Genomic DNA, 17,835 nt, shown 5'->3' with positions numbered 1-17,835 from the left:
ATGCTGTGCATCCCTTAATAACAATAAATTTCTGTGGCCTTTTTATCTGAAATTCTCCAGGGCTCCAACATATTTCTTAATAAATAAATAAATAAATAGATAAATGTCTAAACAAATAAACAGTGTCCAAATAAATACCTTCATAAATAAATAAAAATAAATAAATAAATATACTAATGGATAAATAAATAAATAAATAAATAAATGTATTCAGATACAAATGAATGTCCAAATAAATAAATAAATAAATGTCTCAATAATCAATATGTTTATGAGTTGCTGAGGGAGGTCCAGGCTGGGCTGGGCTCCAAAATCAGAATCCCTGGAGTTCTTCCCTCTCCTTCAGCTCCTTTCCTGGTGCCTATAAAATTCTCCTGATTTCCAATGAGCCCCAGGAAGGGTTTTTTTAGGGAATTATTTAAAGGATCTGTCCCCCAGCCTGTTCCTCCCAGAGACAAACAGCCCAATTCCAGGTACTCACATTCATCTTCCACTCCCGGCTCCTTTCAGGGCATTTTGGGACAAATCCCTGGGATTGGGGTGTCGGAATCCCGAGTCTCACTAGAGCTCCAATTCCCCTTTTCTCTTCTCTCTGCCCATTCCTTTGGGATTCGCTTGTGGAGTTGAAAAATCCACTTTGAATTCCTCTGGCACCGACAATTCCAGCAGAACTTTTGGAGCCGCTTCCAAAATAAATTCCCCCAAATCCTTGGAGTCGCCTCAATCCTCAGGATGGAGGGAAATCTCTTCCCAAGGAAAGCAGAATGCTGCTCTCTCCAAAAAAAAGAAAAAAATAAAAAAAAATTCCTCCCCTTCACAAGCCTCGACCTTGCCAGGGAAATCCTGTCTGCCTTGAATTATTCATCCCTCTTCCAGCAGACAATTCCAGGCATTAATATGCCATGACTTTTTTATCCTTTTGGGCTTATTTCCCCTCTCCTCCTCCTCCTTCCAAACTCACGCCATCCTGGAGAGGTTCAGCAGCATTTCTGGGATTTCCCAGATCAAATTGGTGTCTCCAGCCTCTCTCAAGCTTTTCCAGGTGGGAATTTGCACAGGGAAAAAGCTTTGGGAATAAGGATGGATCCAGCTGGAGCTCCTGATTTTGGCAGCACTTCCCAGCCTGCCTGGGCAGGGAATGCAGGGGAGGCTTCCAACTCTGCAAGGAAAAACACAATTCTGATGGGAATTCCGGGAAAAACAGAATTCTGCTGGGAATTCCAGGAAAACCACAATTCTGCTGGGAATTCCAGGAAAAAGGAATTCTGCTGGGAATTCCAGGAAAAACACAATTCTGCTGGGAATTCCAGGAAAGAGGAATTCTGCTGGGAACTCCAGGAAAAACAGAATTCTGCTGGGAATTCCAGGAGTTCCTGCTTTTGGCAGCACTTCCCATCTTGCCTGGGCAGGGAATGCAGGGGGGGCTTCCAGCCCTGCAAGGAAAACCAGGATTCTGCTGGGAATTCCAGGAAAAACCATGGAATTATCCTTTTTGAAGGAATTCTGTTGGCTAATCCTGGTGATGTTGAGGGTGGTGTCTCCTTTGTGCGTTCCTGTGGTTCCCACTGGGATTTGTCTCTGGAATTTTGCTGTTTGTGGCAATCCCACAACTGGAAATGGATTAAAGTGTCCAGAGGATCCTCTTTCCTTCCTCACGGAGACCAGTTGGAGTCTGAGGGGCCTGAAGCTGCTCCAGGGTGGTCAAATCCCAAATCGGCTCCTCACAAGGGGGATGTGGGAGTGGGATCTTGTGTTTTGTCCATAAAAATCTGCTTCTCTTCCCTCAGATCTTCCCCCTCCTTTATCCAGGACCAGTTTGTCCCTGACACCCTCAGAATTAATTAATTAATGAACTATTAATGATGTGCTACAACTCCAGGCACGGACAATTCCTTGGGTCTCTTAATCCTCCTTTTCCAATATGGGATTAGGATTTTCCTTAATGGGTTTCTGCTAATTCCTTATGAGATTTGAACACAAACAAACACATCCCTGATTTCACTTTCCTCTTCCCATTCCCATCCTGTGGACAAATCCCTTGGAAAAGTACAGGATTATTTTCCTTAATGGGTTTTTCCTTATGAGATTGGAGCATAAACAAACACATCCCTGATTCCACCTTCCTCTTCCCATTCCCATCCCTTGGAAAAGGACAGGATTATTTTTCCCTAATGTGTTTTTGCTAATTCCTTATGAGATTTGAACACAAACAAACACATCCCTGATTCCACCTTCCCATCCCCGTCCTGTGAACAAATCCCTTGGAAAAGGACAGGATTATTTTCTCTAATGGATTTTTCCTTATGAGATTTGAACACAAACACCTCCCTGATTCCACCTTCCTCTTCCCATTCCCGTCCTGTGACACATCCCTTGGAAAAGGACAGGATTATTTATTATTTTTCCCTAATGGGTTTTTCCTTATGAGATTTGAGCACAAACAATCACATCCCTGATTCCCCCTTCCTCTTCCCATTCCCATCCTGTGACACATCCCTTGGAAAAGGACAGGATTATTTTCCCTAATGGGTTTCTGCTGATTCCTTATGAGATTTGAACACAAACAAACACATCCCTGATTTCACCTTCCTCTTCCCATTCCCATCCCTTGGAAAAGGATGGAAAAGGGGGAATGGTTTCACAATGACAGAGGGGTGGGTGGGATATTGGGAAGGAATTTTCTCCCTGTGAGTGTGGAATGGATTTTCCGTGCCTGGAAGAGTCCAAGGGCAGGTTGGAGCACCCTGGGATAGTGGGAAGTGTCATAGAAAATGTAGAGATTGTCCAAGAAAGAAAGAAAGGAAAAAACAAAACAAAACAAAACAAAACAAAACAAAAACAAACAAACAAAAAAAAAAAAAAAAAAACAAAAAAAAAAACAAAAAAAAAAAACAAAAAACCAACACAACAAAAAGCACACACAAAAAAAACTCCCCCCAAAAAAACACAAAAACAAACCAAAAAACCCCCCAAAAAACCCAAAACCAACCAACAAAACAAACAAACAAACACACAAATAGGAAAAACCCCAACAAACAAAACAAAACAAAACAAAACAAAAAAAAGCAGATTCATTTCCAAGCACCAATCCTTGAAATCCATCCATGAACTCCTCCTCTCCACAGGCTCTATGGATTATGGGGGAAATGCAAGAAAAATTCCCCCTTTTTTCTAAATCAAACCACAAATAAAACCATCCCAGACCAATATTCCAACCTTTAATTCCATTCTGCCTTTTAAATTCCCACTCGTCATAATTCACTTTTCCATAAAAAGCTTGGAAATCTCACCCCCATCAGGAGTTATTCCCTTAAATAACCTGTTCTGACTTTTAAAATTCAGTTTTTTAATGGACTAAAAGGTGCTGGGAAGGTTCCAGGAGCAGCTGTTGGGATGTTCTGCCTCCTGACAGGAAATTCAGGCTGACACTTGGAGAGGGAGAATCCCAAGAGAAATGTCCTCAGTGCCCTCCTCCAGCCTTTCTTTAGGTAAATTTTAATTTTTTTCATGGATCAGCACAGCTGAAAAATGGATATGAAGTATTCTGTGCAAGTCTCTCCCAGGAAAAAATAAATTAAAATAAAAATATATTTATTTTCTATATTTTTTCTTCTCATTGCTGTTCCTCAGGGATGTGTTAATCCTCAGGGGATTTCTCACAAGGCAAACAATTCCTTCAAAGTTTAAAGGAAAAAAAAAAAAAAAAAAAAGGTGAGGAATGTTCAAGAGAGAATTTTTTTCAAGAGAGAATTTTTTTGTTTTCAAGGATTAAGTTATGCCTGGCTCAAAGAAAAATAAGGAAAATAAATCCCAGAAAAAAGGGAATAAATCCCAGAATTTGGCATTCCAGGTCCATCAGCAGATTGGGGGAAACCCTCCTGAGCAAAGCTGGAGTGAAAAACACCCAGAGACAATGAAAGAAAATGCAAAAAATGGGGTGAAAATTATTTTAAAAAAAAAAAAAAAAAAAAAAAAAAATCAATGGGGGTGGTGGCACAGAAGGTAAAAATTGGAGGGAAATGTCCCAAATTTGGGATTAAAATGAAGAAATTGAGCAGACAGGGGAAAAAAAGACTAGAAAATCACAGTGATAAAAAAAAAAATACAGCAAAAAGGGGAAAAAATGCACCAAAAAGTTGGAAAAATACCACAAAAATTGGACAAAAATACAGCAAAAAGGGGGAAAACACAGCAAGAAGTTAAAAAATTACAACTTTAAGTTAAAAACTGAATTTATTTCCCACCTGGGCAGGATCAGCCTCATTTCCTTTCCCTGAATCTCTGCTTGGAAAAAAAAAAAAAAAAAAAAAAAAAAAAAAAAAAAAAAAAGAGATTCCAGAGCAAGTGAGGCCATTAATTATTAATTAGCAGGTGAGAATTAAAATTGGAAGGAAAGCTTGGATAATTTAAAATAAACCTCAAGCAGAGCTGAGCTGCAGAGGGGGAGGGAGGGCTCGGGAAAAGCCGCTCCAGAGGGATAAATAATTCACAGAGCTTTTCATTTATTCAGATTTCTTTACTTTCTTAATGTTCCTGAGAGGGAGGGAGGGATGGGGATGGGTGGCTCAGGCAGGAGAGGAGAGAACAGATATTCCTCTCCTGCAATTCCAGCATTTCAGGACACATTTCAATCCCTATTTTACACTAAAAGTGGGATTTTATATCCATTTATATCCATGGGGTGGCTGAAATCAGCCCTCATTAATTAATTTATTCCTGGTGTCTCTGGGATGAGAACTGAGTGTTCCCAAAATCCTGCTCTGAATTCCTGAGTCTGGAATGTCATGGAATGATGGAATAGGAAATGCTCCAGGCTCTCCCTGTTTTGGAGAGGATGTGGAAGCCCAGGAGCTGCTGCTTTCCCTCTCCTGCAATTCCAGCATTCCAGGACACAATTCCATCCCTATTTTACACTCATAGTGGGATTTTATATCCATTTATATCCATGAGGTGGCTGAAATCAGCCCTCATTAATTAATTAATTTATTCCTGTTATCTCTGGGATATTCCCAACCTCCAGCTCCTCATTCATTCCCCCTCCTGTATTTATTTCTTGGCTCCCCAATCAGGAGGAAACAAGTGATTAGCGCTGATGGGAGGCTCATCAAGAGATTATCAGCCAGGACAATACAATCAGCTGGGTGAAATCCAGGCTGGGTTTTCCCTCCAACCAGGTGAGTTCATTCTGGACTCCCAGTAAAATCCAGTCTGGGTTTTCCCTCCAACCAGGTGAGTTCATTCTGGACTCCCAGTAAAATCCAGTCTGGGTTTTCCCTCCAACCAGGTGAGTCCATTACAGATTCCAGGTGGAATCCAGTCCAGGTTTTCCTCCAATTGAGCAATGCTATTATGGATTCTGGGCAAAATCCAGTTTGGGTTTTCCCTCCAACCAGGCAATTCCATTATGGATTCTGGGCAAAATCTAGTCCAGGTTTTCCCTCCAACTGGGCAATTCCATTATGGATTCTGGGCAAAATCCAGTCCGGGTTTTGCCTCCAACCAGGCAATTCCATTATGAATTTCAGGTGGAATCCGGTCCAGGTTTTCCCTCCAATTGAACAATGCCATTACAGATTCTGGGTAAAATCCAGTCTGGGTTTTCCCTCCAACCAGGCAATTCCATTATGGATTCTGGGCAAAATCCAGTCTGGGTTTTCCCTGCAGTGGGCAACTCCATTCCAAACTCCCAGAGAAATCTGGTCCGGGTTTTCTCTCCAGCAGGCAACTCCATTCTGGACTCCCGGTAAAATTCAATCTGGGTTTTCCCTCCAAGTGGACGACTCCATTCTGGACTCGTGGAAAAATCCCATCCAGGTTTTCCCTCCAACCAGCCAACTCCATTCCAGACTCCAGATGAAATCTGGTCCGGGTTTTCTCTCCAGCAGGCAACTCTATTCTAGACTCTGGCCAAAATCCGGTCCAGGTTTTCCCTCCAACCAGCCAACTCCATTCCGGCCTCCAGGCGAAATCTGGTCTGGGTTTTTCCTCCAACTGACCAACTCCATTCCAGACTCCAGGTGAAATCTGGTCTGGGTTTTCCCTCCAACAGACTCCATTCTAGACTCTGGCCAAAATCCGGTCCGGGTTTTCTCTCCAACTGGATGACTCCATTCCAGACTTGCAGAAAAATCCCATCCGGGTTTTCCCTCCAACCAGCCAACCCCATTCCGGCCTCCAGGCGAAATCTGGTCCGGGTTTTTCCTCCAACTGGGCGACTCCATTCCGGACTCACAGAAAAATCCCATCCGGGTTTTCCTTCCAACTGGGTGACTCCATTCCGTATTCCAGTCAAAATCCAGTCTGAGTTTTTCCTCCAACCGACTCCATTCCGTACTCCAGGCCACAAATTAAATCCCTCCTGGAAATGCAAATTCCGGCTGGGACTACAAAAAAAAAAAATGGATTTTGGGCTCCGGCAAAGGGATAAATTTGGGTTGGGAGGAGCTCAGAAAAGCAGAGTCAGCTTTAATTCCATGAATTAATTTGCATTTTTTGCCGTGACGTCACTTGGCAGCGGTGACACAGCAAAATTCAGGATTTATTCATGGATTTGGGAGAACTTTTCCTGGAGTGTGGTTTTTATGGACCAAGAGTGGGATGGGAATGATGGAGCTGAACCCTGGAGCAAACGGAAGGTTTGGAATCCATCCCATCCCAGTTGGGATTTTCCCAGGGGTGGGAAGAAAACCGGGAATTGCTCAAGGACCAAGTGCCATTCCCAAAGCAGGAATTGGTTGTGGGAAATAAATTATCCCCCAGAAATCATCTCCAAAACACATTTCCTGAAGGTTCTCACAGCAGAACCCCAAATTCCCTTTGCTCTGGGCCACAGGGGCAGCTCTGAGCCCAAATTCTGCTCCCCAAGGACAGATCCAGCTGGGAAAAAGCAATTCTTAGCTTTGAAATTTTTTTTTTTTTTGGACATACAAATAATTCCTTTGTGTCATTTTCTGCATTTCAAGTCAGGGAATTAAAGGACTGAGTGAAACTGGTGGAGATCAGAACCAAAAAGGTGAATTCCCAAAATCCCTGGTAATTTCTGTGTTTTAAGTGGAATTCCAAAGGAATTAAATTTCTCTCCAGCACTGATTAAAACAAGGAAATAAACAACATTTTGGGAGATTTTCCCCATCCCTGGGCCAGGCTGGACAGGGCTTGGAGCACCAAGGGATGGGATTTAAGGTCCCTTCCCACCCAAATCATCCTGGGAAAACACAGGAGGAGCAAAAAATCCAACACATTGAGACATTTGAGTTTCTGGACATGGATTAATCCAGAACATTCAGCCCTGCAGCCAAACCAGTGCTGGAATTACAAACACAGCTCATTCCCACTGCTACAGCTGCTCCACGACTGGAGAAAACACTAAAATAAATAATAAAACAAGGAAAACACACCACAAACCAATGTCATCCTCAAGTTCCTGTTCAGCCCTAATTAAATGGGGTTTTCCATTTAAATGGGGTTTTCCATTTAAACCCATTTTCCATTTAAACCCCAACATCGGGTTATGTTAAAAATGACTTTTAATTCAACTTTTTTTTTAAAAAAATTACTTCATTAGAGTTTATACTTGCACTTTTTTTTTTTTTTTTTTTTTTTTTTTTAAATCCCTTTTGGAATCACCCCAGATTTTGGGACTAAACCTGGATTAAACCAACCCCAACCTGATTTGTTCTGTCACACTCTAAGCAAGACCCTTCTCCAACCTTCCCTCTCTCTTTATGCTCCTCTTGCTGCAATAAACCATTTTTTGAGGCTCATATATCCCAGTAGAAATTCCATGAGTTTTTAGGACTTTTTCCAGCATTGGCATCATCCCTTCCAGCAGACAAAGCTCCACTGTGTGGAAAAAGGCTGGGAACAAAGGACAGTGGTGCTGGAAAAATCCAAATAAAACCCCTCAGTGCTGCTGGAAAATGCATCCATTGACAGCCAGGAGCTCTGAAAGAAAAAATTCCTTTTTTTCATGGAGAGAGGAGTCAGTGACAGCCTCTCATTTCATTTCTTTGCCATGATTATCTCATGGTGGGCACAGCCTTTAATAAATGAAATAATTCTTTTTTGTGTGTGTCAAAGAGAAGGGTTTAAAATAAAAGCCTGGAAAAGATAAATCCCCAAAACAAGGACAGCTGAAAGGACAATGCCACGGAAAGTCTGAAGGAAATTAAGTGGGAACATTTGAAATTAAAATATCTCCTTGCTGGGAAAAAAAAATAATTTAAAAAAATAAATTAAAAAAAAAAAGTGAATATTCTTAATTTTCTGGATCATTAAACTCCTCCTGGAAAACGAGTGAAGGAACTCTGGGATATTTTTACAGCATTGAGGGTTTGGAGATTTTTGATGATGGGATGAGTCAGGTTCAGATTTTCAGGGAATCAGTAATTTCTCCTAAAGATTTCTCTAAGAGGGAGCAAAAATCCTTAGGGAAAAGTCACAATCCAGGCACAAAATTGTCCAATTTCATTTCTTTTGGGATAAGGAGCAGCAAAGGATCTGTTGCATTAGTGGAGAACGAAGGAATTCCTGCAGATGAACTTAACAAAGAAATTTATCAGGATTAAAGTCGTGGAATGGGAATTGGGATGTGGAAAATCCAGACTGGGATTTGTAGGTGCTGGTTTCAGGCTCCTCTGAGCCTCAGTGTTGTCCTGGAGGAGATTTAGGGCTCAATCAAAGGTTTGGGGCTTTTTGTTTCCCCAGAAATGTGAAGGGACAGACAAAGGTCCAGCCCTGCCCTACAGCCACACACAGAACTCCACCCCACAAAGGGAATTTAGAATTATTTTGGGAGAAAACCCAGGAAATATTTGACTGTCAGGAAAGGAAACATCAAAAGTTTAGGAAGGAAACCACGGCAGGATTCCCAGACTTGGGAGAGACACCACAACCATCATTTCATGGAATCACAGAGACCTTAAAGTTGGAAAAAACTCCCAAAATCAAATCCAACCAACCATCAATTCACAATCCCCATAAAAAATGTTCTCAAGTGCCACTTCCACACATTTTTTAAACATTTCCAGGGATGGTGAATCCATGAATCCACCCCTTGCCTGTATTTTAATTTCTCTCCATCCTAAAAAACAACATCTCTGGGGCTAAAAATACTGAATTCTCCACTGCACCTCCATATTCCACTTTCCACTTCCTTCCAGGCCGGAAATCTGTTCCTGAAATTTGGCTTCGAGATTTCATATTTAAGTTTTCATCCCAATTTTGTAAAAAATTAAACCCGGGAGAGGAGATAAATGGCCGGCGTTGTGGGAGGCACAGCAGGTTTTTACAGCAGAGGGGGAAACAGCCCTGCAGTGTTCATAAATACCGCAAATTCAGCACGGGAAATATTATGACATCTTCATCTAATTTACATAATTTACATAAAAATAAAATTACAGGGGAATATTCAGTTCCTGCATGCAAAACCTTCTCTTCCTTTTTCTCTCTGAATGAGATTCTCTTTTTGCTTCTCAGCGGATTTTATCCAATATCTGGGATTTCTGGTCACTGACATAATCAAATCTCGCAATAATTTGATTTCCTTCCGAGCTCCTCAGAGCACTAAAGTGATTTTATTATTTTGAAGATGGTTTGAAAGCATCTTTATAAATGTCTGTAAAATTATCTCAGTGCCAATGGATCAAGAACACCCCTGAAATTCCTTGTTGTGCCTTGTACCTGAAAAAAAATCCGTTTGGAGCAGCTTCTCCTCTATGGAATTCCTGTCTGGAGCAGCTGATTTAAGGATGGCAAGTGTTATCATTGTGTTATCATTTTATATAAAACCCCCAGGAGAGGGATGGACTGTCTGTCCACAAGAAATAATCCACTGCCTGAGGTTTATTGGAATTTTAAATACCTTGGAAAAGCCAAAGCCTGGCTGGATTGGAGCAGCGTTTCCCAAGCTCGGAATGAGAGGAATTAATGCAATTAAAGCAGTGGAAATAAGGGTTTAGTTGGAAAAAACAAGAGCTGCTAAATTTTCAAATAATAAAAGTGTACGTACCACGTGGGGAATTTATTATTGTAATAATAATATTTATTATTGTATTATATATTATATATTTTATATATTATATTATATCTATATATATTATATATTATATATTATATATTATATATTATATTATATTATATTACATTATATATTTATATATTATATATATTAATTAACATAATAAAATTAATATATTATTATATTAATAATCTATTAATATATTAATAGATTATATAATATATTAATATAATAATTAATATATTAATATTAATGTATATTTTATATTTTATATAATATATAATATATAATATATAATATATATTAATATATATTATATATATTATATATTTATATATCTTATATCTTATATCTTATATTATATAATTATATATTTATATTTATTATAATATTTATTATTATTACAGCAGGAAAATGTCAAATGTAATAAACCACAGGAATATTCCAGAGTTCACCCCTGGCTCTGGGGTTTTCCCAGCTCCAGCATTTTCCTGCCCTTGGCCAACGGGAGGAAAAATATTTAATTTGATGTCGGCAAAGAAGGGCAAAATAAGGTCAAAATTTCAGAAGTCGCCAGTGGAAAGGAGAAAGTTTGGGAAGTGAAGGAAAGTTTAAAGCACAGTCCAAAGGATAAAGACACAAGTGGGGTGTGAGGTGATCCTGGCACTGCTAAATAAAATCTTAATGGAGAGAAGAGATTGGGAAATGGGAAATCCCATCCAAAATTCAGTTACATGGGTAGGACAGAGGAATTTGGGGGGAATTTTGGGGAATTTTAGGGAATTTTGGGGGAATTTTGGGGGAATTTTGGGTTCGTAAAGGATGGCGCTTTAAAGGAAATGGAGAAAGAGCAGCAGGAGTTAAAAAAAGCAAGAACCAAGTGATGCAATCAAAAAAAATCATGTGAGTAATGAACAATCCAGAATAAACCCCAAAGTCCATTGCTGGGCTTGGATCTCTTAAAGACCTTGGCCAAAAATTATTGGTGTGAGAGATGGAGTTGAGGAAAAAAAATCTGAAGACCTGAATAACTCCAGCATGGGAATCTCCATTAACACGGGATTTAATCAGGTTTTAAATCAGGATTTAATCAGGTTTTGTTGAAGACCTGAATAACTCCAATGTGGGAACCACCAGGGCACCTCCCTGCTGCTCACTTTGGGTGCTTTATTAAAATTAAAATGGCTTTTTTTTGTAGCCCTGGTGTGATATTTTCACTCCTTTGAAGTAATTCCCAAAGAAAATACGGCTTTTTCCTTAAATCCTCCCCTAAAATGTCATTTATGTCTTCCTAATGACCTTCAGCTGACCCCAAGAAGTCATTTCACAGGTTGGAAAATTACCTTCAAAAATGGAGTTATTGAAACAGAGTCAGAATCTCCCCCCAAAAACCAGAATAATGATCATTATTTGCTTAAATTCCAAGCGGTGAAATAGCTCAGATCGTATTTATTCTCACCAAAATGTCCTTTTCTGGTGTATTTACTCTGAAAATTCATTTTAGGAGCAGAAATCAATGCTCTGCCCTTTGGGAGGAGAAAATCTGGATATATTTGGGAAGATCCACAGTTCTGTAATAGACCCCATTAAAGAGCTGCTGCCACATTTCAGGGGTGATAAAATAATTTAAAATCATTTTAATTTTTTAAAATATTAAAATTATTAAAATAATTTTAATAATTTTAAGCCACTAAAATCATTTAATGGCTCAGGATGGGGCAATTTCCACTGGATTTTCCCTCCACCCCAGTAAGTTTCTATTAAATGTATTTTATACATCTAATTCCTCCTGGTCTAATTATGGACTTTATTATCCATTACTTAAATTTCTTATATTTTCCCCTTTTTTTTGGTCCTATGAAAATATAATTCATTCCAGGTAGTGAAGATAATTCCTTGTGGGAAACCTGTGACTGGAAATCTCCCAGTCTTAAATAATTCCATGTTGGAGACTCACCACAATTCCCACTTTTTCCTTCCCATTCCAAATCCATTCCAATTTTCTGCACTTCTCCAATATTTAACTCTGGATTGAGCTGTTTGATCTCTGTTGTGGGAAGGGGAACAACAACAAAACGCCTCATAATTAATTTTGAATTTGCCAAATCCTGATAATTCCCAATAATTTTCCCAAGGAAATATTGGTGTGCTCTCCTTATCTGCGCCCAGTTCTCAAGTCACTGCTTAATTAAGCATTTAAGGTTTCATTAATATTATTTTCAATAGGGGGCCTGGCTTTGGGAAAGGCAGTGGAATTTCCCTGCTGTGGGAATAAATGAGATATTGTAGATAGAATTAGTTTAGAAAGGATTTATAAAAGATTCAGCCAAATTTCCTGAAGTGGGAACATAAATAAAATTATTTTTGAGACCTCTCATCAATACCAAGCTAAATCCACCCCAGAACCCAAACAAAACTGTTCTCAAGTGTCACAAGCAGCCAAATATTCCCACAGAAACACCATCAGAAATGTTTTATCACCAACCAGGATCATTTCTGGATTGATTTTGCTGCTGCTGAAGCACAAGGAGTCAAAGGGACATCAATAATCACATCAGTACCCAACCTTCAATAAATACAAAACAACATTAAAAAGAAGGAATTATTGGTGTTGTGCTCCCACCAGCAGAAAGGATCAAGAGGGTCCCTTTGTGTCCCAGCAGTTAAAATCCCATGGGATATTTGTGAGTTAAATTTGGATAATCATTGGGGATGATCGTGTACACAAATCAACACTAACTCAACATCAACAGCTATTTCTCCACGAAAAACCCATTTAAAAGACAAATTCCACATTAGGCCACAGCACTGTGAATTCCCTGCACACACTGAGAACTGAGTTTATCCAAAGCCAATGGGGAGGGATTGAAAATAACATTTTTTTTTCCATGTTCCCTTCATTCCAAGCATTATCTGACAGCCACATCAGCGCCAATGTTTCTCCCCAACCCATCAAATATTTGATTTCTAATTAAGGCCTTTTCATTATCTCAGTTGGATTTGTCTCCCTCATCTTTAATTACGTTTCCATCCACGCCGCTCAAGAGCAAGGACTTGAATTTTTAAATTATATAGAAATCACATTGTAAATATTTATCAGACGGTGGATTATTTATCTGCTGCTGGTGGATTTGGGAATTCAGGCTCACAGGAAAAAGAGGGAATGTTCCCCATATTAACACCCCACTGCTTGTTAGGATTTCACTGCCTCCCATAAATTGATTTTTTTCCTCTCCCTCAATTTCCCATCGCTCCTGCAGCTGCAAAACACACCTGGGAATGTCCCAGACACCAGTGGGAAAATGGGATTCTGCATTTTTACATTATACAGAAATCACGTTGTAAATATTTATCAGACGGTTCCGTCTCTGCTGCTGGTGGATTTGGGAATTCAGGCTCACAGGAAAAAGAGGGAATGTTCCCCATATTAACACCCCACTGCTTGTTAGGATTTCACTGCCTCCCATAAATTGATTTTTTTCCTCTCCCTCAACTCCCCATTGCTCCTGGAGCTGCAAAACACACCTGGGAATGTCCCAGACACCAGTGGGAAATGGGATTCCCCTGGGAGGGCCAGGAACACACAAAAGCTGCAGGGAGATTTTGTTCTATTTTAAAACCAAACCTTAATAAATGACTGAGAAAAGTCCCAGCTTTGAAGGCACCACATGGGACAGGGAGGATGAACAGATGGGATTGAGGCAGAGGAGTTCAATCCTGGCTTTTTTATCCACTGGATGTTTCTGTGGCATCAACCGATGGGGAAAGAGTGGGGAAATAAGGGAAATGACAATTTCTGTTTGGAAAAGCAGGGTTTGTGTGGTTACACCTCAAAAAAAACCCCACAAAAAACCAAAAAACCAAACCAAACAAACCAAACCAAACCAAAACAAACAAACAAAAAAAAACCAAACAAACAAAACCAAAAAAAAAAAAAAAAAAAAGAAAAAAAAAAAAAAAAAAGGAAAAAAGGCATTTTTTGGTCAAATGTTGCGTGTTGGAGCATTTGGCTCAAGCATAAAAAAGTGAATTTTACGGAACAGTTTGTGCCATTGTCATGAGCAGCCCAATGATTTTAGGAGAGGACAAGAGGTGCTCTGCCAGGGTGGGAGGTCAGGAGTGACAGTTTGGGGTAAAATCCCCATTAAAGGGCAGCGAGCCCCGAGTCCCGCCGGGGAGCGGGGGAACCGCGCCGCTGTCCGCGGTGCTGAACGGCCCGGACCCCACAGCCAGCCCGGGACTCCTGCTGCTCTCCTGGGCAGGGCAGGAACAGGGTAACACATCCTCCTGGGCATGGAATAATTCCTGAGACCCCACCACTGATCCCGGGGACTCCTGCTTCATTCTCAGCAGCCCAGCAGGGTAACACATCCTGGACATGGAATGATTCCTAAGATCCTGCCACCAATCCTGGGGACTCCTCCTGCTTTCCTGGGCAGGGCAGGAACAGGGTAACACATCCTGGGCATGGAATGATTCCTGAGACCCCATCACTGCATCCCGGGGACTCCTGCTGCTCTCCTGGGCAGGGCAGGAGATGGGTAACACATCCTGGACATGGAATGATTCTTAAGATCTCGCCACTGCATCCCAGGAACTCCTTCTGCTCTCCTGGGCAGGATGGGAGTAGGATAACACATCCTCTTGGACATGGAATGATTCCTGAGATCCCACCACCCATCCCAGGGACTCCTGTTTCTCTCTTGGGAAGGGTGGGAGCAGGGTAACACATCCTCTTGGGCATTAAATGATTCCTGAGACCCCGTCACTGCACCCCGGGGACTCCCACTCCACTCTCAGCAGCCCAGCAGGGTAATACATCCTCCTGAGCATTAAATGATTCCTGAGACCCTGCCACCAATCCCGGGGAACTCCTACTCCTCTCCCGGGCAGGATGGGAGCAGGGTAACATCCTCCTGGGCATTAAATGATTCCTGAGACCCCGCCTGAAATGCTGCACCCAAATCTGGCGTCCCCACAGTGAGAAGGACATTGGGAAGGGTGGGAGATGGGTAACACATCCTCCTGGGCACAGAATGATTCCCAAGATCCAGCCACCCATCCCGGGGACTCCTTCTGCTCTCCCGGGAAGGGCAGGAGATGGGTAACACATCCTGGGCATTAAATAATTCCTGAGACCCCACCTGAAATGCTGCACCCAAATCTGGTGTCCCCACAGTAAGAAGGATGTGGAACTGTTGGAGCAAGTCCAGAACAGGCCATGAAGTTGATGAGAGGACTGGAGATCTTTCCCTATGGGGAGAGGCTGGGAAAGTTGGAGTTTGTCAGCCTGGAGAAGAGGAAATTGTGTGCAGAGCTCAGCGCTCCTTCCAGAATCTGAACGGGGATAGAAGGAGGATGTGGAGAGACCTCATTGGGAACTGGGGTGACACAACAAGGGAGTGGCTTCAGGCTGAAGGAGTGGGAATTTCGATGGGATATTGGGATGGAATTCCTGGCTGGGAGGGTGGGCAGGCCCTGGCACAGGGATCCCTGGAAATGTCCCAGGCCAGGCTGGACACTGGGGTTGGAGCACCTGGGACAGTGGGAGGTGTCCCTGCCAGGGCAGGGAATGAGATGAGCTTTAAGGTCCCTTCCATCCCAAACCAATTTTGGAAGAAAAAAAAAGCAGAAATCTACCCAGGAAGGGAAGTTTTGGCACTTTTCTACACAGTAACAAAATTTAAAACATTTACAAGCAAGACCATTATCTCAAATCTTTTATACATCTGTCTTCTAATTTCTTTTTAGCAGAAATTAACACACAAAAGGAAAACAAAAGGAAGTGAGGACAATCTGTGTGCTCCAAACATCCCCAAAATCTCCTTTTCCAATGGGGATTAGTGCTGGAGGAGCAGCCGGGAGTGTCCCTGTGCAGGGTACGAGGGACCTCTGGTGGAAGCAAATTCCAGCGGCCGGTAAATATTTATATCCTCATTTATTCCTCTAATTAATTCCTTTAATCCGTGAAACATCACTGTCCAGCACAATATTCCAGCCCATTTTATCCTCCTGCTCTCCAGCTTAAAAATAAAGCAGCTCCCTCAGGAATATTTTACTAAATTCCATCAAGCACTGTGTTCCAAAATAAACCTGCTGGAAACTGCTTCACTTTGGGCCTGGATCAACCAACAAAACAAAACCAAAAATCAATCAAGAAACCACATTTCTTTGCATGAAAAACACCACAATTTGAAGGTATTTTTGGGAACGCAATATCCTAAACCCACAGGACAAAAGAACCACATGGAGGCACCTTTTTTCCAGCAAAAACACCTCCAAAATCTGCTGAAATACAGGTCTGATTTCCACGAGCCAACAAGAGGAATCTCTGCCTCATTTGAGACACCAAAAAAATCCCTTTTTAACCCATTGTACACCCAGTTGTTGGAGTCCAGGGCATCCCTCTGGGCACCCTAGGATGGGCACAGACCTCGGTAGAGAGGCCTGGGACCTGAGAAAGAAGGTCTGGGGTCTGCCCAGGGGGGTCTGGGGTCTGTGCAGGGGGTCTGGGGTCTGTGCAGGGGGTTTGGGGTCTGTCTAGGGGGGTCTGGGGTCTGTCCAGGGGGGTCTGGGGTCTGTGCAGGGGGTTTGGGGTCTGTGCAGGAGGGTCTGGGGTCTGTGCAGGGGGTTTGGGGTCTGTCCAGGGGGGTCTGGGGTCTGTGCAGGGGGTTTGGGGTCTGTGTAGGGGGGTCTGGGGTCTGTGCACGAGGGTTTGGGGTCTCTCCAGGGGGTCTGGGGTCTGCCCAGGGGGTTTGGGGTCTGTGCAGGGGGGTCTGGGGTCTGTGCAGGGGGGTCTGGGGTCTGTGCAAGGGTGTCTGGGGTCTGTGCAGGGGGTTTGGGGTCTGTGCAGGGGGGTCTGGGGTCTGCCCAGGGGGGTTTGCCTGGCACAGAGCCCAGGAGGACACAGGCTTTGATTTTGGTCCATGAGAAAAACTTCCAACAGAGAGGAATTGCAAGTCACAAATGTATAAGAGACAGTGGTGTAGGTTATCACTGTGCAGAAGATTTTGTAGTTTTGGGATTTTTAGAATGTAGATGTAAAGGGACAAGATGGAGGAATTAGGGTGGAACCCTGGGTTGTTCTTCTTCTTCTTCTCCCTTAGCATCCATCTCCTGTAGCGACGTGGGCACAAGGGAGTTTCAGTGGGTTGGGGCAGAGTAGACATGACCCTGTTAGTGCAGGTGATGGACATTGGCACAGGATTGTAAACAATGGGTACACAGTGATCTGTATCAGAGACAGTGACCTCCCATCACAGGGCAGTCCCCTCGTGTCCAGGCTGCTGTGAACACCTTGGCCAGACACAGAGAATTGTAAGATAAGAATTAATAAACAACGCGAGAAACCAAGAAAACCAAGACCTTGAGGCTCCTCATCATTCTCGTGCCGAACACCGAGCACCGAGCTCAGCACAGAACACAGAGACACAGAGTCAGACAGCAGACCCCAAATCCTTCAGAGGTCAAGAGGGAAAATCCCTCCCTCGAGCCCACACGAACCACCAGCCAGCTTTGGAATGGCAGAAAAGAGAAACAATTAAACCCGAGACCAGTGACCCCAGAGATGAGCTTTCCCTTATCCCAAATCCCAAAAGGAAGCTGAGAAAGGGAAAAAGAAGGAATTCCAGGTGGACTTACAGGGGTGCTGCTGTCGGAGAAGGTGTTCATGCTGATGGACCTGCTCATCTTGCCTGAGCCCGGCGACGTTGATGACGTTGGTGACGTTGGTGACATTGGCGATGTTGGTGACGTTGGTGACGTTGGGGACGTTGGTGGCGTTGGTGACGTTGGGGATGTTGGGGACAGTGGGGACA

General features: G+C 42.4%; 1 protein-coding gene across 1 annotated transcript in view; it reads right to left on the bottom strand.

The window, feature by feature from the left end:
• Positions 1-17,782, bottom strand: part of LOC310913458 (schwannomin-interacting protein 1) — a 66,344-nt gene extending 48,562 nt beyond the window's left edge. Inside the window, exon 1 of the mRNA XM_083868900.1 lies at positions 17,660-17,782. Within this exon, the coding sequence (XP_083725026.1) occupies positions 17,660-17,755 (96 nt within the window). The 5' untranslated portion in view covers positions 17,756-17,782. The remainder of the gene's footprint in view (positions 1-17,659) is intronic.
• Positions 17,783-17,835: the final 53 nt, after the last annotated feature.

Source organism: Zosterops lateralis, assembly GCF_965231275.1.
Source record: "Zosterops lateralis genome assembly, chromosome: 10".
In the NCBI taxonomy this organism is placed as follows: Eukaryota; Metazoa; Chordata; class Aves; order Passeriformes; family Zosteropidae; genus Zosterops; species Zosterops lateralis.
The sequence above is the reverse complement of the archived record's forward strand: the minus strand, read 5'-3'. Positions and strand labels throughout refer to the sequence as shown.